Below are 22,842 nucleotides of genomic sequence, written 5' to 3'. Positions count from 1 at the left end.
ATAGAAGTGTAGCTCCCTATATAGACTTGTATTTTACCTTACAACAATTTAGAGGGATTAAAATAATCATGCAGATACTTTTGATCTAAAATAAAAACATCTTCTGGGGTTAATAGAAAATATTACTGCTTTAGTTGTAAAATTTTCCAGGTGGACACATAACCAGTAGTTCTTTCAAACCCTTAGTTGCTGTTGGGTATTGCAAATTTATTTTCTTCTGCTTGATCTGAAGGACACAGCAAGGAAAGCATAAAAACACAGAAATACAGAAATAAACAGTGGTCTGATCAGCAGTAATAGCTGCATTTTAAGATTAGCAGAGTGGAACATGACTGGCTTTCTCTGGTTTGTTTTAAAAGAATGTTTAGGTTTGAGTGCTATGAAAGTGCATTGAAATTCACTTAAGCCCTTCAAGACTTTCAATTATCTTTAATAATCGTAATTGATAGTTATGGTTTTAAGGTGTGAAACAGTGCATCATGTATCACTTTTTCTTATATGCCTAGCCATTTGCAGAAACTAATTTTAAGACCCATATCAGCTTGGTCCAGCCTGTCATAGAGTTCTCTAGTTGTTTCTTAGCTTGCAATAATTTTTTTTATTACCTAACAACTCTGGAAGAGTTAGATATAGCTCAAGGATATGCTATTATGGCCCTTTCCCAAGATAACCTCATCACCAATGGCAGGTAGGAAAATGAGGAATGTAAGGCTTCCTGTAATTTCCCTCATAGAATTTGCAGTCAGTTTCAGCAGTGTAAAATAAACGGAAGAGAATGAGATACAGTGGGCTAGATAACTTCAGCCTACGTCTTCATTCATCTTTCTGCAAGATTGCTTTTTCCCAATTTACATGGTGAAGGAAAGTATCAGGAATACTATGATATTCTCATCCTCACTTTATATTGGTTTTTGTCCATGTATGCATTGCTTCTTTCAGGAAAGGACTGCCTTTATTATCATTATCAACTTTAGAGATGGGAGGTAAATTCAATTCTATTTACCAAAAACCCAGTTTCTGTGGAAGCAATGAACCCAGCTTTTGGTGGATGAATAATTTCAGATATTGAAAAGATAAGGACAGTTATTGGTCTGAAGTAACAGTTAAATGAGACCATGCTTAATGGTTTCATACAATTATCTGAAATCTAGGAGCATCTTTGTAAGCTTTATTATGTTAGAAACACACAATGAGCATTTGCTACACTCACTTTAATGCAGCTGCAATAACTCCATGTTTATGTTGAGGCTATTCATCCCTATTTCATCTGATCAACTGAATTCAAAAGATTCTTGGAAAATCCTATGGTCACTCTTATATACGACTGGCATACCTTTTGCCTTGTGGATTGGTTTAAAGGAGCAGTGAGTCCTTTATTTTTAGATAATGTGCTATGGATTACTTTGAAATATTTAGATCTTCAAATTAAAGTAATATTAGAAATTACGTTGTTACTTGTACTTTTAAGTGTTTGCATAAGAAACTGGTGGTACGATCATCTGTATTCTTGAAATTTAGAGGTACATAATGATAAATAAAGGAATATCAAGGCCCCATTTTTCTCCATGAAGAAAAATAATAGGGAGTCACTCATTCAGATTTATGTTGTCTTTTTGCCAGCTGTTCTTGGTCCTGTTAATTATGGTGGGAGCAAAATGCTGAAAATACAGTCCTCTGTCTGACATGGGACTACTCTTACATGGACCATGATAACTGGGCCTGTGCTGAAATACTGCTGATTTTCTCCTGCCATTTGCTTTCTCCAAATGCAGAACAAGGCCCTTTATTAAACTAGTAAAATTGTCTGTAAAATTTCCTGATGGTAAGAGTAGTTTGTGGCCATTTGCCTAAGCCCTGATAGTAGATTGCTCATGATAGTAGACAGTCTTGTTGATAGTAGATTGTCCATGCCAACAGTGTTTTCACTGCCTTTATCTACTTGGATCAGGGATACATGTCAGTAGGACTCCCATCACCTCCAGCACAATAGGAAACACCTTTAATAAGGGTATTTCTTGGGTAGGAAGGGTCCTAAGGGTCCTGCTGTTCTCAGAGGTGTGATTATGATATGTAATACAGAAGCTTTCAAAAGCCACTTTGCTGTTTAATCCATATGGTGACACTAAGCTATGTTCCAAAGGGAGAAAACTTTGCAATACTTACTTGATGATAACTAGTTCAACCCACACCAACCAGAGACCAATTTACCAAGACTATGATGAAATGATCAAATGACACTTGGAAGGGGGGCTAGTAGGTGCCCTTCTAGTGATGTGGTTTAAATGAGGAAAACTCCATCCATATATTTTGGGTAATCAGCCACTCTGACGCTGTGCGTGCAGGAAAATGGAACAACATCACTCTGGTGCCGCTTTTCATTGTCCCCACCATTGCCTTACTGTGGGAGCCCCTCAACAACAGAAAGCCAAGAGTCTGAATCTTCAGAACATATTTATACATGCAGAGCTGTCATTTGGCTTCTGGCAAGGCCGTGCTGCCTCTTAGCAGGTGCCACAACCTTCATTTCTTTTGGAAATCTATTGCCTTATCATAGACAACTGTGAAAAATAAAGATTCGTACTGTGACCATATGATTCTCATACAGATTTCAGAGCCAAGCTGTAGAAAGGTTAGAAATGGCAAAGAAGCACTTCTTTCTGACTTGGACAGACTCCAAATTACTATTGACCCAGCCCAGAGCATGTCTAGATGAAAAATGAATGTGCAGCAGTCCATGTCCTATTGTTCCTTCCAATGAGTAAAGGATTTATCGTGAAAAGTTATATTAAAAAGCATTAAATGACCTTCTGTTATGCACACAAACCTAGAGCTTTAAAATTTGTAATTCTGAACAGTCCTGTTTACTGTATGTCCTTAGGGATTTTTTTTGTTTTAACAGCATGCAGCTTGACAGAAATACACTACCCAAAAAGGGATTAAGGTATATATATATTTTTTGAGCATGACTGCTGCTTCTCTATTTTCCTGTAACCTTTTCTACACTGCCTTTATTTTTCTTTCTCTTTCTGTTGATCCTGTTTACAATAGTTCTTGGAATTTAAATTCAAACCAGAAAATGTAAACTTTAACAATAGACTTTTTCTTTCCACGTCTGCCTAAAGAATAAATCTTCTTTCAAGATATACCATGGAAATAAATTCTATTAGGGGTCATTTCCTTATGCAATGAATCTTAAAAGGCATTGAATCCTGGAGAGCTTAAAGAGACAGAACAAGATATTTATGCAATTCAATAGGACTAATTATTGAAAATATTATGGAGAAAAACAAGATTTTAGAGGTGGATCTGACTTGAACTCATGCAAACAATCATGCAATTTGAACTGGAGAGCTATTAAAGGGTAGGGCTAGAAAATACTAATTTTACTATCCAAGGATTGTAAATATAAAATGTGTGCTGCTCCCTGCAGTTTTCTTGGTCCTTATCCAGCAGTACACAGAGTCCAACTTCACTACTAACTCTTCACTAAATTCTGTCTTCATCACAGAAATCAGAACTTTTCCACTCTCTTCTCTCCTCCATGGTTATAAGACCAGATCATTAGGTAACTTGACTGGTCTTACCAGGCATAGAAGCCCATCTTGCCAATCCAGTAAAAATATTTGGCAAAAAAAGATATATGTGCATGTACACAGAACTCTGCAGCTTTCCATAACTGAAATTACACCATTAAATCTCATGAGTTATGAATAAATATTTCTGAAATTTTAAGCTAGTGCTAAGCTATTGTCACTACAATGCACTTTCTGGCCTACACTAGCTGTTCCTTAATAAGAATTCAGTCAAATTTCCTATCATCACAAAACAATCACTTTGGATTTGGAGAGAATGGAAAAGGTGGAAGACATTAAAAGTATAATGGGGACCCATACAATGGGATGGTTGAGGTTTGTGGATGTACATACATCTGTTATGGTGGCTGAAAGCTGAAAGTGAATTACTGTGGGAAAACTGCTTGCAGGCATATAAGATTGATCAGTTAGCCCAGAAAAAAAAAAAAATCAGTTTGACTTAATGTACAGATATCCCAGTCCAAAACTCAGATCCTGAATTCTCATTTTTCCATTTTCCCAATCTGATAACCACTCAGTAATTCTGTGCTCTACCACATTTATAGGCAAGGATCATAGCTGTCTTTTTGAAAGGAGAAAAGAAGTAAATATTTAATAAGGACAAGATGACTTACTGCTGTAAAATATTGTACAAAACCCCAAGCCCAACACAAGAACTTACATGTTCATTTAATCTTCTCTCTAAGCAGAAACACTTGTGCCTTGCAAGCCTGAAGCCAGAATATCAAAAGCCCTTTCTGCTCTGCTGTTTTGGGGAACACTGATGGCTCATGACAGTAGTGAAGAAGGTGTTCATTTCTCAGCAGGATATTGTCTGAATGAAGCAAACTATTTCAGACATTGCTGAAAACAATCTCTTGATTAAGACCCACACTGTCTGCACATTTTAATGTTAAATCACTGCCAGAATTTCCCTTCTTCCAGCTCAGCCAAGGCTGGACCAGTGTGTTACCAGTTCTCCATCTTAGCCCACATCACAGTGCACTTGTTTTATTGGTTACCATAGAAATCAGTTGATGAATTGATTGCCAAACTTCTTCCTTCCAGAAAACTTGTTTCTGCTAATTGTTTATTTTTCCTGTCCCTTTCCCTCCCCTCAGTTTGGGGCAGCACACAATATCAGGTAGCATTCAGAGCGGAAGACCACATGCATATGACCATGAGTAGCTGTCATTGTCAATGCTAACTCCTTTTTCAGAGTTGTTGATCTGTTTCACTCCTGTCATCTAATCAGTTGCCCACATGATATGTGACAGATGTCATTTTTCAAGTGGCTACTAACATTCCTTGGCTTCTATTCTGTGCATTCCCCATCCTAACCATACAGCTTCAACCTGTACACTTCCTATAGCTTTGAAGTCCTTTTCTGTCAGCTCAGTTGTCTGTCTGCTATGGTTGATCATCCTGTCTCTTCAAAAGAAGGGAATGCTGTTTGGGGGAGGGGATGAAGAGTAAGGGGGGCTCAAGTCCTGTATGTTTTCTATTGTAACCCAATGGTAAATTGTACCTAGTTAAAATCTCTGGTGATAATCACTTGACTAGACTTGATGCTTTCCTAGGGATTTGTTCTAACTGGTGACGGGTATTTATGTGACAGCTGTTTCTTTCCAAGACATCACCTTGTCATTGTCTTGAGCATGTGAGCTGTGATTTTTCAGATATACACCATCATCCCGGCAGACAAGTCAGGAGGAAGGCAAGGAATGGCTACGCTCCCATTCAACTGGAGGCCTGCAAGACACTGGCAGTCAGTCCCCGCTTGTTTCTCCTTCAGCTATGTCTTCATCTGCAACTGGAAAATATCACTTTTCCAACCTGGGTAAATGCTTGTTTCTCCCCCTCTGTAAGAGAACCATAAAATTCAACTGTAAATATTTCTTAGTGTGCTGGACTAGGTGGTTTATTTTTAACGTCTTCATCCCCATACTGTTCTACCTCATTAGTAAGGGGAAACTCATGGTATTGTTAATGAAGTGAACCAGGATACCACCTATTTTGCACAAAGGAAAAAAAACACAGATTCTTCATGACTTGACCAAGGAGATAAATTTTAAGGGAGAACTGGAAATTAGTTTCTAGTTCAAAGCTATTCATCTTTTAGGTTTCATAGTCAGTAGGATTCTTTCCAGCGATTTTAGTGAATGTCAGAAACTAAACATTCGATTTTTCCTACATATAGGTTTGCTTTGAGGTAGACCTTTTAAATGTGTTTCAGTAGCTGGACCTGGCTATGACTGCACTGGGCCCAATCCAGATTCTAACCTGGAATGCAATATAGTATTTTGGGATGTGAGTCACATAGCAACTTTATTTGATTATGAACCAAGGTTTAGATTTGGTTCTTCTGAATCTTGTTTCAAATTAATCCAACACAAGTTTATTTTTTTTTCTTATTATTTTATTTCTCTCTTTAATTCGGAATAAAATCCACTTATCTTCACTGCACTTGACACATAACTAGGTTCAAGATTAGCTTTTTATGGTTTAGGCCCTTACTGAGGAATTAGTAGCATGCTTTGAAGCATTAATACTTCTATCACTCTGTCAGAGCTTATGGCATCTATAGGTTACAATCACTCAAAAGAAATTTGATCAAACATACACAGCTCTTTGTAACAGTGTTTTTTTTCACTATATAATTTTCTGTTTACAATGATCTTTTTGTTCATAGTTCTTGTGAACTCAAAATAGACAGCAATAAGATAATGGGGTTTAAAATTTCTTTTTTCGTTGTTCTTTGCTTTTTTTTTCAGTTTTCATAGCCCTGTGGAATAAGTTGCTCTCACAACACAGCTGTTCTGGTAGTTTATAACTTAGGAACATCTTGGATGATGTAAAATAAAAGTCCAAACACTGAGGCTGAATTTGGCTAGACAGCTTTTCCTTCTAGGCATTGAGATTGTGTGGTCCAGAGGAACCATTGCCAGGCCTTCCTTCCTACTGGCAAAAGAACTTTGCAAAAGCTTAAAGTAGGTTCATCAACACTGTTCTTTACTTCAACCATATCTGACTACACCTGTTTATTAGGATGAGGTTCAGCTGAGACCTCTGCACGAATTTTTAACCTAATATAGTGGTAGGTGCTCCTGAAAATCAAAGGATAAATGTCTTGCATATGCAGATAAACTTTGGTCTTAACAGCAGGCAGTAATACAGGTATATAACATTAAAATACAGATAGTGATTAATTAGAAGAGCTGTTAGGGCTGTTTTACAGGGTTAATGTCATCCAGCTCCAGCTCCTTTGAGGCCATCTACTCCACCTTTTTGTTGCAGCTTTAAACGTAGGAATAAAAGCCCTCCATTTTCTCAACAGCATGAAGTCCACCTAACCGTGCTAGTTCTACATTACAATTTTGTGCAGAACCAAAATTTACTTAATGGAAATGTGCTTCATTAATAAAGCTTTTTATTCCAGTGAGTCCAACCAACCTGTCACAGTTTAACCTTCCTGGACCCAGCATGATGCGTTCAAACAGCATCCCTGCTCAAGACACTTCTTTTGATCTCTATGATGACTCCCAACTGTGTGGCAGTGCTACGTCCTTAGAAGAGAGACCACGAGCAATCAGTCATTCAGGTTCATTCAGGGACAGCATGGAAGAAGGTAAGACTACTTATATTGGCAAACAGATGTCCAAAGCATAAAAATTTTAAAATACTTCTCTGCACCCTGCACCATAGAAACTTAAATGATTTTGTGAAGGTTTTATTAATCCTGTTGAGTTGGACTCAAAAGCCTTCCTTGTCCTAAAACATGGAATGTATTCCTTTCAGCCAGTAATATGCAATGCTGTATGTATCTCATGTATGTACAAATCTTTTATCAGAAATTTTGAAGAAAAGGAAGCCATTCTTGGAAAATTATTCTTTTTTCCTCTAAATCCAAAATGTCTGAACATAGCTTGACTACTGTGTTTCTCTGCTTTCTTAGTCCTACTTTTGTGCTTATTTTTTTCCCCAAACACCACTGCTACTTAGCATCTCCTTTCTTTTGTAGTCATTCAGTCTCCCCACTTTCCTATAGCCTCCTACAGCAAATACCATGTGAATTTCTGTATATAAGTTCTGTAATTTAAACTGACTTCCCTACTTTATGCAGATTATTACTGTCTGGTTTTTTTAATGCTATCTGCAACATCTGGAACTTGGTGAATATTTTTTGGTTTGGTTTTGGGTTTTACTCTCTTTCATCCACAGAGAACCTGACTGCTCCTAATTAAATGCACTGTAGCATTTTCTTCTGACTAGCATTTCTGGTAAATCTGATTATTTGCAGAATTGCAGAAATCTGATTTATTTGCAGAGTGCAAAGTCCTTACACCCTTTAATTAAACAAAAAAAGACAACTTCATGGGATTAATTCTGTAACATTCATCTTGTTTACTGCTCAGTGATGAAAATGTAAATTATCTTTGTAGTAGGCAAATAAAAAAAGTCTTGCCTTAACCCCAAAGGTCATAGTTATGAGATAAACGGAGAGAAAAAAGACCTAGATAAAACAACAGACAAATAATACTTCTATTTTTTGATTCCTTTTACTGTATTTTAGATGTTATATCAGGCAGACATCTGGGTATGTAATACTAGCAGTAGGGTGCAGGACAACTCAAGCTGTGAGTTGTCAGCACAGAGAGGATGGCTGACTGCACAGAAGAATATCACATAATTCACGGACAGAGCTGACTACAGACCCTTTGCTGAGTAACAGAATTATCAAAAGAAACACTGGAAGAGTAATAGAGAAAACAAAGCAATTTATGCATAGAAAAAGAGGTGTTAAATGTAGAATTTCAGTAATGGGTCACCAGTGGGTTTGATGAAAGCTTTTTCATTGGTTATGTTTCATATCCAGCTGGAGTAGATAACCGTGATCAACCTGAGTAAATGAAAGTCAATGCAGCAGTAATAAACAGTTTTCAGCAGTTTACAGTCATTAGAGATTACCACGAAATGATGCTGTTAGAAGGTCAAATGTATTTTAAGATAAGAGCTCTGAGGAAGGTTAAAGTGAAACAAGTGAGGTAATGCATAGAGCCACTGGGTATGAATGCAGATGGCAGTTTAGCTGAAACATTTAAACCAGAGACTGAAAACCAAACATACTTTGGAAGCCACTCCATTTCAATGGTCAGTGTACCACATTTCTATAAATACAAAGCCAAATTCAAAGTCCATTTGGCTAATCCAAGTATTCTTGTAGTGTCTTTTTTTTGCATACAGGTAGCTATTAAAGCAAAATATTTTTTTTATCAAACCCTGGCAAATTATGAATATCAAAAAACTTTCTTGTGAAACAAAAATAAAAAGAGGAAATTAAATAAGTTGTCTTCTTTGAAATTATCTTTGGGTATAGCCTTCCACAGGAGAGTCATCAGAAAGGGGCAATTTTTTTTACAGTTTTAGTCTTCATTTGCCATTTCCAGGTAGGCCAGGAGCCCCATTTCTTAAAGTGCAGCCAATGAAAGACATTCAGCCAATGCTCTTGAGGCTGACTCCACTGAGGATCAGGGGAAATATGGCACTACCTCTCACAGTTACCACTTCCCATGGACAATAACTATGCAGGTCAGCATTGCTGAGGGAAGCTTGGGAGCTCGCCCCATGGACTATGAACTGGTTTCCAAAGCATAGTCTCTTACTAAAATCATTTCCTCAGCTTAGGACAGCTACAGGACAGGTAGGTTATAGCTGTATAAACAGCTCAATTTCTGGTTTCTCTGAAGAGTGTATTTATCAAGTGATTTCTTGTCAAAGCAACAAAAGTGATGCTTGGTTTTCTGGTAATAATAAAAAATTTTGTTGGTTCACTCACCTGCCCCATATACAGGAAAATGATTTTTCTGCACAGGACTGTCTTTCTAAATGCAGGGAAATCTATTAATAGCTATTCTATGCTGATAGCTCATAATAGCTCTTTGTGGAAAATTGGTTCTCATTTTAAAAATTTCTTTACTTATTGAGCTACATGGGGGGAGTTTTATGTTTTTATCAATATTTCATGTTATTTTTCTTTTCTTAAAGTACATGGGTCCTCATTATCACTTGTCTCCAGCACATCCTCTCTCTACTCTACGGTGAGTATTGATATTTTAGAAAAAAGTTTTGCCTGCGTCTGTTCTTGTTCATTGTTCATGAAAATTTCAATACTTTGAGACCTAGAATTAAAATTTTACTGCAGTAAAGTAGGAATACTTATTTTCAGCTTTGTACTACTGCATACTATTTTAGAAAACATTCTTTTCATCTCTTTATGTGAATTGCTTATAAATGTTTAAAATCATCCAGTATGCATTTTGAAAGCTAAAAAATAGGTGGAAGTCTAAAAGTGTCTCTTTTATGGGGGTCGTTATGATATTGCAGTTGACCATTTTGAGTCATTTTGCTTACTTTCAGCTAGTGTACAACTTAGAAAATTATTTATATCCTGGCACTGTTTGAGTTGAACTTCTTAAAAACTACAAGATTGCCTTAGGGTAAGGGAGATGTAATTTGGAGTTTAACTGTCTACTGATATTTCTTGTAAGTGACAGCATTTAGATGTTATTTACAAAGAGAAGAATAACTTTCTAAAATTATAATCTTTGTTAGATTAATTAGGTTGAGTAATATCTGTTTCTATCTCCAGAAGTTGTTCTGGGTTTGATTTTTTTCCTCTATTTTATTGTTGGTTTGGTTGGGTTTTTTTTTTATTTTACAGGTGTTTTTTTACATATTTTGCATCATTTATTGTTTTGGTTGTTCTATGACAAGAAATCATCCTTAGGGGAGCAGCTGAACATGTTTGGGCATTCTCTTGCTGATACAGAGCTGTTGCTTTGTAGCCTCCTCACAACTACAATTACGTGTTGCAGTAGCCCTGTTTCACAGGAGGACAACCCACTTACCTGCTTTTATCCCATGCATACATGCATAGTGCGTGTCCCCTCCATGTGTCCAGGTGTTGAATAGTGTCAGCTGGCATTCCAGAGATGGACTCCTCTACCCAGAGCCAGCTCCAGCTGTTGCCTAGGAATACCAAGCTCATGCAGTTTGATGCCTTTGTAGCACGTGGTAGCTCTGTCTTAGTGCTAAACTCATGTTAGCTTCAAAAGTATGTTGCATCTGTGCACAATGGTGCCTCTCCTAGTTCTGTTTAATCATAAAAAGGTTCATACAAGAGCATATCTCAAACATCAAGTACACTTGCCTTAAACTGCAAGTTGCGAGTCATTCCAGTCCAGACCAGTCCTGAAATATCTGGAAGCGGGAGAGGGGAGGTGAAGTTGGGAGGAGTAGAATATTTATACAGGCTGGCTTCATGTGAGGCACAACTAACATTCAGAGCTAAGCTTCTCACTCATGTTTTGGTGGTTGTGAAAATATTTGGAGCTATTCCTTGTCTGTGAGACACTGCAATCAGTTTGCTTGGGAAGGTGTGTGTCAGAAGTTATAATTCAGGCTTTGATGTCAAATTTTAGAAGAATGTTATGAAACTGATAGATGAAAAAAATCAAGTTATAAAGTGACACAGGATGCTTTCAGCACCCAGTAAGTGAATAAATCTGTAATATCTGTGCTCTGGTGTTGTGTAATGTAGAAGGAATTTACTAATACTTACTATTTATGTAACCTGTTATCTTTGAACGGAGTATCTTGGAAATATTAACTAAACCCCATGATAGTAAAGAATGGTATTTTTGCTACAAAATAAACTTCAAACTGTTTACAGTTTCATACTATAAATATCTTCAAACTGTGGATTTACACTGCAGCTGAGCCCTACTTCTTGAGTAATGGATTATGTAGGCAAGACGTTAGAAGCTGCAGAAAAATCTGAAAGCAGCCAGAAAGAAACTGGTATGCAAAAAATTACTAGGATTGACTTTTAGCAAAGATTTTTGATCTGAATTTCTGCTGCTTGAGCCTTCTGGGAAAATAGTTTAAACTTCTCAGCAATTAATCAAAAGATGATGCACAAGTGGAGTATAGAAACATGAAAGGTTTCACATTGTGTCACATCAGCTGAGTGAAGAGAGCGATGGGATAGCTTCACAGGGTTATCTCAAATTTATCAGATTTCTCAAGCATTGTCTTAAGCCTAAGTGCTAGTGTTTTCTGTGACCTAATCACTGGAGAAACTCGAAGTACTAAATGAAGATCAAGACCTTCATGTACCAGAGGATAGTTGAAAATCTTCAAGTTGTTCTCTGAAGATTGTTTCTTTGAGAATTAGAATATGAGATTCAGAGGAGACATTTCATTATTTTCTGCCATTGAATAAGTCCAATGACACAGAAGTTCTGCATTCACTACTATTTTCTGTATATATTGGCTTTCTTCTTTACTTGCATTTGGGTTTTTCAGGACTTAATTTGCACAGAGTGGAAATCTAGCTTGTGGAGATATGCATGTACAGAGATACCCATTTTGTTTCACAGAAAAGCTGTGAATGTAAAGGATGTAGTAAACTGATTCAGTTTTGGCAGTGAATACATTTAGCCCTGTGAGTAATTGAAAAAATTATGATAGGTTGTCTCCTGTTTCAATCTCCTCCTGCTCAGTAGGTGAAACACTTAAATATTCACATATTTAGTTAATTGCCAATTTCTCGCACTGGCTCTCAGCATTAGCTACACTTTGAGTCCCTAGGCTTCACTGATTGTGCCAAGCCATGCTCAGAGGAGTTGTGTAAGGACATGTCATTTGTACCTTAATATTCTAAGACCTCGAAAAAAAAAAAAAATAATCCTTTCAAGGATGGGATGCATGCATATGATGGAGAAGTAGATTGAGAAAAATAATTTTTTTTTTTCCTTTTAGAGCGTATTGGAACAATGCTGAATCATGGGTTACAATGGTGTGAGCATGAACTTAAGTAAAAACTGCTCAGATATATTTGGTTGTCAGATTCTATTTTTAAAGCTGATAGTGTGTCCAAAATCTTGGCCTTTCTCATTCATTAACTTCCTTCACTGCCCACAAAATGTGACTTGCGGAAGCCACCTCTCTGAACTCAGGAAGAGGTAACACTTGTGCATTGAGGGTGTTGTCCGGTAACAACATGTAGCAGTCCCTGCATCAGCAGGTTTGGTGGTCCAAGGACAAGAGCCATGTCCCCACATGGCGGTTTTAGGAAAAGATCAGCAAACCTAATTTTTTGCTTTTGTTGCCACAGAAGAAATCATAAGGGGACACTGTCACCTCAGTCCCTTTGTGACTCTCCATGCACTATATATTTGATGTAACAATAATGGAAATAGAATATCATCTTTTTTTCTGTGGGCAGATCTCCTGTTCACAAACATAGATTAGAAAGTTAGGGTGTTACAGCATGTGTGTCACATCAGTGCTCAAAAAAATACCTCATTGTACTAAATCATCCATCACATAGTGTTGTGTCAGATATTAGAGTAGTTTCAGCAAATAGCATTTCTAAGTATTGCCAAGGTAAATATTGTAGCATCAGTCTGTTTAATGACTGCTAACAGAAAAGCATATATGGAAAGAGTCGTTTTCCAGGAGTTTTCTCCCCTTATGAAAGGTAAAGCAAAAGAAACATTTCTATTATAAATCATTAAAATCCTAAGAGCCCGAAGTGAATGCCTAATACAGGCTCAAAGTCAGCTACACTAATTTGTAATAACACAGAATAAGACAGTCCAATGCCAGAGAATATCCTGAAGAACCCTTACTGTGGGTTTTCTCAGTGTTTCTAGTGTTATTTATAGATCATTCCTCTACCTACATTTTCCTTTTACTGCTTACTTTTCCTCCACATAATGTAGACTGCTTTTCTGAATGTGGGCCACTTCAGACCATGGGGTAGATTGATTTCCAGTACATTAACTGATTCCTATTTTATGTTATGAAAGGTTTCCTTTCTCATGGCATGCCATTCTTTTCCATTAGAATCCCACTGAAGCAAGATTTATCTGTCCACCAAATGTCTCCTGAATAGGGCTAATCCAATGCTTAGAAACTGAATGACTTTCAAGGGTTTGCCTTACAGTAGTTTCGTTTCTTAGCTTGTTGAAAAAGGTTGTAAAAAGCTCCAATATATAACACCATACATTGTAATATGGAAAATGCTTAACTTTAAAATAATATTAGCGAGTTTAATTGAAAACTTTAACATGCCTTGATAGCCTTTAATATTTTGGTCACTATTCTGTATGGAAGAAATTACATTAAAATTCAAGTTCCCCTCACCTTCCTCAATATATGTTTTACAGGTATGCTGTCAACTTCTCTTATCAGGGTTTACTTATTATCATATTAGGAACATTTCTTGGTATGCAGTAAGACAAATATAAATCCAGGAGCCCTAATAGTCATTGCAGCATAAAAGTTTGTTGTGTCAGACTAAGGTCCATGCAGTGAGATCATAGTAAATTTTTGTTTGTATCTTAGAAATGTAGCTGCAATTTCTGAAGTTCTGGTCTTGCTGCCCTTTTCTCCACCATTTAATTTTGTCAGTACGTTGGCAATCTCTTTGGGGTTTCAGGTGGAGCCCTGCCAAGCAAGTTGAAAAGAGTTCCATTTATTTTTTTTACTGGATACCTTCCTTAAATGTAATGGATACATGAAGCTATTCATTTCACTTCACTGTAGCTGGCTTTTTTGCTCTATTACCACAGTTATGTTGCACGCTGATTCTAAGCCATTTCCTCTTTGTTTTCTTCCAGGCAGAAGAAAAGGCACATTCAGAGGTAAGAACTTTCCTTCAATTTTATACTTCTGTATTGCCTTGCATTACAGTAAGACAATTATGCCTTTTACATTATACATTTTATAGTTTATTGTTTACCTGCTTTGGCTAAACTGCATAGTTGGCCGGGAAAATGCACCCTGTGTCTTTGCATCACATTTTAAGAAGTATTGGTGAAAACCTGGTGCAGCTTTTAGTGCACTAGAAGGTGTTTTCTTAGCATTGTGCTGAAAAAAAGCCTCCTGTCTGTCATTCTAAAAAGATGAAAAGAATCAGTGAGAGCTGGGCGTTGAGTGGAGGAGTTGCGATAGGTCTGATTTCAGACTTAATACCACTCAGTGCAGGATCTAAAGGATTGTGCAATTCAAGGTAAGGTGCTGCCTTTCAGGAGGAAAAATACTTCAGATGATCGCTTTGAACTTCTCTCCCTTACATTTTGCATTATATTAAATTTCTGAAACTGACCACTTCGATGGATTTCAGAGCAATGCAGATTGATTTTAGATATAAATCAAATTTGACATGGAAAAAAGCTTTGTTCTCCTTACAGTGTGTAAGAGTGGGTGACAAACCTGGGTCAGCAGCTGGATACAATTACAGCCTTTTTCAAAATGAAGTCCTGGTTGTATTAAAAGGGCACCAAAGAGTAGCAGCAATAAAATACAGCACCAAGGGGTGCATTTCCACTTCACAGAGCTACGTGCCTTCCAACTCCTGCATTTATGCTGCTCCTATTTTTACTATTCTAATCAAAGTCAACAAAAAGATATTTTGAGGAAATTGAACAAATAAACGTAGCCTTCCTTCCTTGCTGCAATCTATTTCAATATAATTTTGTCTAAGCTTACATCTCTTAAAGTTAAAACAAAGGAGCTGAAGAGGCATGCCATAGCTCAGTAGAGCAAATTACAATTCCTCGTTTTATTGCCTTTTATCTAGGGCTGTATATAGAGATGAAAATGTGTGTTTCTACATTATGTTTTCTCAGTATCTGGATCTGCTTGAGATGGTCTTACAGCTGAACAGCACTTCATGAGACCTACCTTTGTGAATTTGCAAAAGCATGATGAAAGCTTAAGCTGGAATGTCAAGTAATTGCATTTAAAAACCAAAGAGAAAAATTGGAACAATAAAAGGGCCAGTCCAGGATGGAGAGCAGCTTAACAATCTGCCCCTGTTGCAGTGAGCTAGTGTAAATGACTGAGCTATTTTTGTATTATAGAAGTACAGGAAAATGTTCATGTTGCTTGTGCCATATTCCTTGTTGGTTTTTATGGGAGTCATAAAACTAAAGTACTGCAGTGGTCTTTACTAGTAACTGTAAATGTTCCCCTTCCTAGGGTGGTTTAACCCATTTCGCTTCTCTAGTCTGGAATAATTTATGTCTGAATATGAAAGGCTCTTCAAAGTGGCACTCCATGCTGTGCTTGATTTCAATACAATGCCCAGAAGTCCCTGTAAGATCTCAAATAGGGTTAAATGAGCTTAAAATGATGTGCAAGCTTCATGCTTAGTATCTACCCCAGCTGAAAGGGAAACAGATATTTTTCTTAAGAATTCTGCTTTTCATTAAAGGATAAAGGAGTCTTGAGTTTATTTTCATGTCAACAAGCACATTTAAAGCTACATTTATTTTTTTTAAATTGGCAAGCAAGTTTCTGAATACTATATAAGGTTTAAAGAGGTTGCATGTTTTAATTTCAGGGACAGTAGGAAGCATATGTTAGAGAAAAAAAAAATAAATACTATTTTATCTCACCTAATTTTAAACATCCTTAAAGAAAAAAAATCTGTATCTGAGGTAGCCATCAAAGCCTTCTTCATGCCAGGCAGTGTGGGAGTACATATCTCACGTTATCTTAGCCTTATGCAGACGTTCAACATGTGTTGTTGCATCATGTCTACAGTCGGGCACAGTGAACCTCACCCAAATGCTCTCATGTTTCAAAACCCCAGGCCACATCCAGGGCGGCTCTCCTTGATTGCACTAAGCCTATGTTTGGAACTTTCGGGATTTGGTAAAAAACCCATGACATTTCCCTTGGGGTATCACATACAAAGTAATTAAGCATTTTCCCATATGTGCTCCCTTAACTGGAATCCTGGCTCATACACCAGTTAAGTGTGTAAAACAATTGGAGCAACACTAAGAGACAACTTCTAATAATTTGTATTTCTGGATAGTTCTAAGATTAAAATCTGAAGCTAAGACATTGTAAACCTATTGGTGGTCTCTCAAGAAAACATAAAAAATAACCACAACAAAAAAAATTGATTAAATGCTGACAGCAGTCTGTTTTTTCTCTAGCAAATTCAGAAACTACGGAGGGAGTTGGTTGCATCACAAGAGAAAGTTGCTACCCTTACTTCTCAACTTTCAGCAAATGTAAGTATTTTTGCATGTGATGATAAGTAGTATCAGCGAATATGTTATCAATAGCTCTTACTCAACACATAATCTTGGAGACTTTGCTGTTTATTTATTTGGGGTTTTTTCAGGTTAATGACTTCATTACCTTTCTGTATTGCCCCAGCCTCAAGTAGAAGTAATCTTGTGGCTATGGAAAGTAGGCAGTAGAAATGGAGAGTTTCCACACTTTGAATGTGACAGTCCTATCCTGTTCAGTTTCATCCTTTTCTTAGAATCATTTTTAAGAAAAGCCTAAAGTAAGGAGACACAACCAAAAAAAGGCATAATTTGCATATTCTAATAGAATTCATTAGAGTTTCATTTCACAAACCCTGCAAAATGCAGTCAGGTGTGAAGGGAAACACAGTGTACAAGTTATACAGAATCTATATGCTACAAAAACAATGCTGATTTATAACTAATTAAAACCGGGCTCTTTCACAGAGAGCTTCCTGGTGTTCCTTCCAATTGACATATATTGGTAATATGAGTTATGAAACATGTTATCTGAAAATAACTCCAGATACATAATGCGAGCTACGATCCTGTCTGGTTGCTGTGGTTTCAGGTGAAGTTACTGAACAATCTAGCATTGTGATTTTTAAATGCAGTTCAGACTATAATTATCAATACTATTGTGAGTGAAATCTGAGATGCAGTTAGAAGAATATCATTTCACAGTTCAAGAAAGCAGTTTCCTGATATGTCAGGCAGCCAGTACCGTGCCTTTCTTTGACGTGTAGGTGTCCTGAATATTTAGATTTATAAATACTGCTGATTTTAAAGAAATTATTTCATGTTGTGAGAAAATAATCTCTAGCTCTGTGAAAACTGCATGTTCACGTGTGACTTCCACACAGGAAAATGTGGAAGAGCTATGCTTAGCACTTTATTCTCTGTTCAGGTGGCTGCAGAGCACCTGTGAGTATTTGTTCATCTGTAGCAGTGTAGGTTGCCAGACCTTCTGAGTACTGAAAATGAGCTAGTGAATCAGATGATGTGGGACATTGTGATGTTTGTAAATTCAAAATCTGGATTCCAGGTTGGATTATTCATTTGAGAATGTATAGCTAGAATAGCCAGCATATCTACATTGGGTGTGGGGTTCCTTCACTCATATGTTGTAGACACTGACCTTCATCTTTACCAGTTTGGGCAGTTCTTCATTCAGCTATCCTGAGAGCAACAAGTTAAAACCCACACTGAGAGGTCAGAAGAGCTAAATATGCATGCTTTGGGTAGGTGTGTTTGCTAGTGAGTCTATTGTTCTCTGCAGGGCACTTTCCACCACAAATGCAGAGGTGCAGCAGCTCTGCATGGGAGTGGGGAGCACAGGGAGGTGATCCCTGGCTGGGCTTGTGACACAGCACAATCACAGACATGCCCATACCCACTCTGAGTGCCCTGGCTTTTTCCAGTGGAGTTACCTTGATTCCAGCAAGCCCCTGATTTAGTGAAAGATGTATCTGCCCACAGTCAGAAGTTGGACTAGGTGATCATTAAAGGTCCCTCCCAACTCAAACCTTTTCATGATTCTAAATAGAGGTGTCATATCAGTAAAATTAAATTGTTTGCCTATGGTGGGCTTGTGCTCAGTGCCTGTTCCAGGTGATCTCTCAGGCCCCTGGTACTACTCCTCTCTTTACTCTGCAGGCAGAAAAACTGTTTTCCCTTCTCTCCTTCCACTGGCTCAAAACAGAAAATACAAGTGTATTTTTTCTAATTGCTATGTTGAAAGGGAGAGTTGAAAGATTACTCAGACTCCATCACTTTTCAGTCAACCCAGAAATGCTCTAGTCTATAATACAGCAACAAGTGCAATAAGGTGAGGATGTCAGAGCATTCTCTGCAGCTGAGCAAATAAAGACATTGTTTTGTTTGTTTGGACAAACTGTGTCCGATCTCTCCTCAGTCTTATTTGGAAGTCCTTCACTGTACCTCTGGCCAATATGTCTTTCTATTAAATAAACACCATACAGGATGGTTTCAAATAACATTACTTTCTCTAGACAAATTATCAATGCCAGCTCCAAGTTATAATCAGATTTGATCCATAATGTGAAGAAACTGAGTCACATTCAAAATGGGTATTTTGGCTTGCTTTTCACTCAAACTAAATCAGCTGCAGGGGTAAGAAATAAATTTGGGTTGATCTGTATAAATCAGATTGGATTGTTGAGAATCTGTTCCTATATACTGCCTCTAGGCTTCTGAACAACTAGCAAGAATGCTTTTCTACTGATCTAACTGTAAGGGCAGTGTTTTCAATAGGATATCTGAAAATACATGCATAGACATCTGATTTTACCTATCCAGAAGTACCCCATTTGGCTAATTCAGTAATGTTCTTTTGACTGTTACACACATTCTAATCCATCTCCATGGAGATATTCTTTAAACTCTAGACCTATAGGCAACCCTAGGGCTGATCCATTTTGCACATACATTTTTTAAATGATACAAGAGAAATCCTTCCTCTTGCCAAATCCCTAACATGTAGAAATTCCTTCAAAATTAAATATTTCAGGAGCATGAAACTTAAACACTTCAAAATCTCCAGGCATGAACAAAATTATATTCTAAATGAAAACCATCTTAAAAGGAAAGTAGGTATTTCTGGATATTGGGAGTAAATATTTTTGGCAGGATGTTCTCATGAGATACATACTTTACAAAACCAAAAAATTGAAAAGTATTTCACAATAAACCTCGTCCTGAGTTCATTCTCTGCTGTTTCTGGTACAGAAGTCGTAAAGCATTAAAACAACACTTCCACATGAATCCAAACAATCAAAAGAGACTGCTTAAATGTTTTAAAACTCCTTCTGCCAGTCCTTAAAGCACTTAATATGAAGAAATTGTAGTGTAAAAGTATCTTTAAAACATCAGAAATAAAATCCATCTTGCAAGCAAAGTGTATAGTCAACTATTTAATTGTGATAGAACCGCTGAAATTTAGTCTACTTACAGAATTTATGTTTAAACGCCAGTTATTAAGTACTTTTCATAAAAATTGTGAGTTATTAACAAACAATTCATTTAACTTGGCAAACTTATGGAAAACCTAGATGAGTTTCTAAATTTCATGAACTTGTGCTGCCCTAGCAATGCATTTCTTGCATTTATCCGTTTACCATTTATTTTGTATTCTAAGTGACATATTTCACCAGTCACTGCCTTTTAAAGGAGAAATATTCCTAATCACAAAATCTGGAATTTATTCTCAGAGAAGAAATCAAATCTCTACATGGATAATACTACTCATTTTGAGTCACGTTTGCACATCAATAAGGCTAAAACTTGAATGAACATTAATACAGAAAAGTTTGATCACTGCCTGTTTTCTCTGACAATACATCCGTCTCTGGCAGACTGAGAACTGTATGAACAGAGTAGCTTTTGTGGTGCCTTTGCTAACCAGAAAAACACTCTGTCCTTTCTGATGCTTTTGCTACAAATGCATTCATCTTAGTGTTAGTCCACAGTTAGTCCTAAACTCCTTCTAATTTTCATACTTTCACTGTCTGAAAATAGCACTTTTTGCCTTGCTGTGGTCTGGAGAAGGAAACTCTTAATAGGCATAAATCTTGTTCACTCATAGTTCATCCTGATGTGAATTTTTTGTTAGCATTTCCCTTTGTAGAACTCAGCAAATGTATTGTACATGAGTGAAAAAAAGAGCATCTTATTCAGCTTATTTCAACACTATTTGTAGCTTTCTTTGCTTCTCCGCAGGAGACCACTGGTGACATTAGTACATAAGTCATTAAAAGACTGGCAGGTTGAATGAAATTTGAACTATTTAATCAAGCCTTTGCTTGATACATTATTTCATACCAAAATGTGTCAATTGGAAGTTACAGCATTTCTCAGGCATTACTGAAAACTGCTGAAAATTTTCTTAATTGGTTTCATTTGTTGTTCAGGCTTTGTTGGCTGGACTCAAGTACTATGCTTGACTTCAGCAGTTCATTTCAATGATTAACCCCAAAGTGCCAAAGTGTTTTGCCTGCATATGATTAAATTCAAGCTGTGTCCAGTTGTCATTTGGATGCTTAATTTACAGATTTTCTCTGAGATTCTTGCTTTATCCCTGGCATCTGTCTCAGTGTGGCTGAAGGGTAAATCTCAACACTAATTCAGAAAGGGCTTGTTTTCAGTGCAGAAAATGTCCAACCAGCAGACTCTGTATGTGACTGACAAGGGCTCAAATTCCAGTGAGCAGCCTGACCCAGCCTGTTCAGAGGGACTTTGATCAGTGCTTTGTACTGTATAAAGCTGAAGGGTGCATGCTTGCAAACGGTAGTAGAGCCAAGATGCCAGTAGAAAGCAGAGGGGGTTTGCTGGCTAATGCTCTTGTTTGGCCAGCTCTGAACCGCTATCCTACAGCCAAGCAACAAGATGCTAGCAGGCAGCAAACAGAAAAGGTCACCAGATGTACCCTTGCTGCTTGCAATCAGCCCGATCTCTTCTGGCCTTTCACACCTCCTTTCATTCAGCCTTGTCAGGTGGGAGGAACTTTATTTATTTACCTTTGTTTTATAAATCTGAACGCCACAGGTCAAATCCCAGAGTGTGTTTGAAGACAGATGTTTCGTATGTGAATGCCATGCTCGGGATAGGCTGTAAACCTGAGAGCTGAGGTATTTGGGGTTTTCCTGGCTGCGATAGTTTACTAAGGAAATATTTAAAATCAAAACTGTCATCTTAGCACTGAAGTCCTTCCCTAAGCATACATCTCTTTGACTATTTCCAGTGGGCATTTCACATTTCATAAAATTAATTAATGTGTGAAGGACATCTACAGGTTAAGAGCTGTACATCTATGTATCTAATATGTACGTCATGTTAATGATGGATATATTTTGCTGCAGGCATACTTCAGGTAATGCCCAGTTACTTAACTCTAATTCCAGGATATCTTTTCTCAAGTACAAATACTGCATTCAATTGTAAAGATATATTTTTACTTTAGAATGAGCATTGTGTAAAGCACATGTAATACTCAGGCTACTCTTTGACGTACTGCAATGATGTGTGTACACCATGAATGAAACTACTGAGTCTAACACAGATATTTCTAAGGTGTGAGAGACTGGCTGTATCTTAAAAACACCCAAAGAAACATTTCCTAATTTTATATTTAGGAATTCTTATATTTATATTATAAGAATGAAAGAATGGAAACTTTTAGCTAAATTAAATCATCCTCAGAAATTGAGGATTAACAACCCAATCAAAATAAATTACCAAAATTTTAAGTGTAAAAAAAGTTTCTAATTAGAATTTTTTAATTTCTGATGAACATTATTAAAGACTCAGATACTTCTTTCTCTTTGCTTTAATTGTTTTATGAATTATTCTGGATTTAAATTTTTAAATGCAAAGCATGAGCTCAAATGGTTAAATGTGTTTTAGGTATACTTCAACACACATACAAGTATACTGATAATTTAGCCTTTTTCAAACTAAATTTCCATCTTTTGTTTTTTGTTGTAGGGAAAATCTGCTTAAGTTTTCAATCAGGAGTTCCCTAGACAGCTGAATAAATGAATATTAGCTGCCATGGAGAAAGACAGAACAGTTTATTACTCTGAATGTAAAATTAATACTTCAGTAGAAGAGTGCCATCTTGTAAAAAACATTTAAAGTAATGAACAATGCAATTAAAAGGTTTTCTTCTTGAATAGTTTTTGGTCAATGAGACTTTGAATTACATTTCTTTCTTATTAGCAAATCAAGACCTAATAGTCTTTATGTGAAATGAGTTAGGAAAAATGCATCATCTTGATCCTGTTACATTTATGATGTAAAAAGTTTGGTATAATATTCCAAGAAGGTAATGTACTCTGTCACTGGCTGAGTTTTAGCAAGAATCCTTGTGACACGGCTGTCTTTCTCTAAAGGCTGTCAGAAAAAAAACAATTTTAATGACCTTTGATGACATTTTTTATTCCGCTTTTTAGTGCGTAATTTTTCCTATAAGTTCTTTGTTGTCTATTTGTGTACAATGCAGGATGAAGTTGTAGCTATGGAATAGGAAAATACTTTGGAGAGGTATGCATAGTTTGGTACCAAAGTACTGTGGTTATTACAGTCTAATTGCTAGAAAAAGACAAAAGCAATGCATAATTAAACAAATTATTCCT

At 36.8% G+C, this 22,842-nt stretch overlaps 1 protein-coding gene across 2 annotated transcripts in view; it reads left to right on the top strand.

The window, feature by feature from the left end:
- LOC131592328 (neuron navigator 3) overlaps positions 1–22,842 on the top strand; it is a 248,044-nt gene that overhangs the window by 194,470 nt on the left and 30,732 nt on the right. For both annotated transcript variants that reach the window (XM_058863752.1, XM_058863751.1), the window contains exons 17-22: positions 2,900–2,941; positions 5,252–5,412; positions 7,012–7,200; positions 9,618–9,670; positions 14,261–14,284; positions 16,592–16,669. In XM_058863752.1, coding sequence (XP_058719735.1) covers positions 2,900–2,941; positions 5,252–5,412; positions 7,012–7,200; positions 9,618–9,670; positions 14,261–14,284; positions 16,592–16,669 — 547 coding nt within the window. The remainder of the gene's footprint in view (positions 1–2,899; positions 2,942–5,251; positions 5,413–7,011; positions 7,201–9,617; positions 9,671–14,260; positions 14,285–16,591; positions 16,670–22,842) is intronic.

This window comes from Poecile atricapillus, chromosome W (genome assembly GCF_030490865.1).
Source record: "Poecile atricapillus isolate bPoeAtr1 chromosome W, bPoeAtr1.hap1, whole genome shotgun sequence".
Taxonomy (NCBI): Eukaryota; Metazoa; Chordata; class Aves; order Passeriformes; family Paridae; genus Poecile; species Poecile atricapillus.
This window is presented reverse-complemented; position numbering and strand designations above follow the sequence as displayed.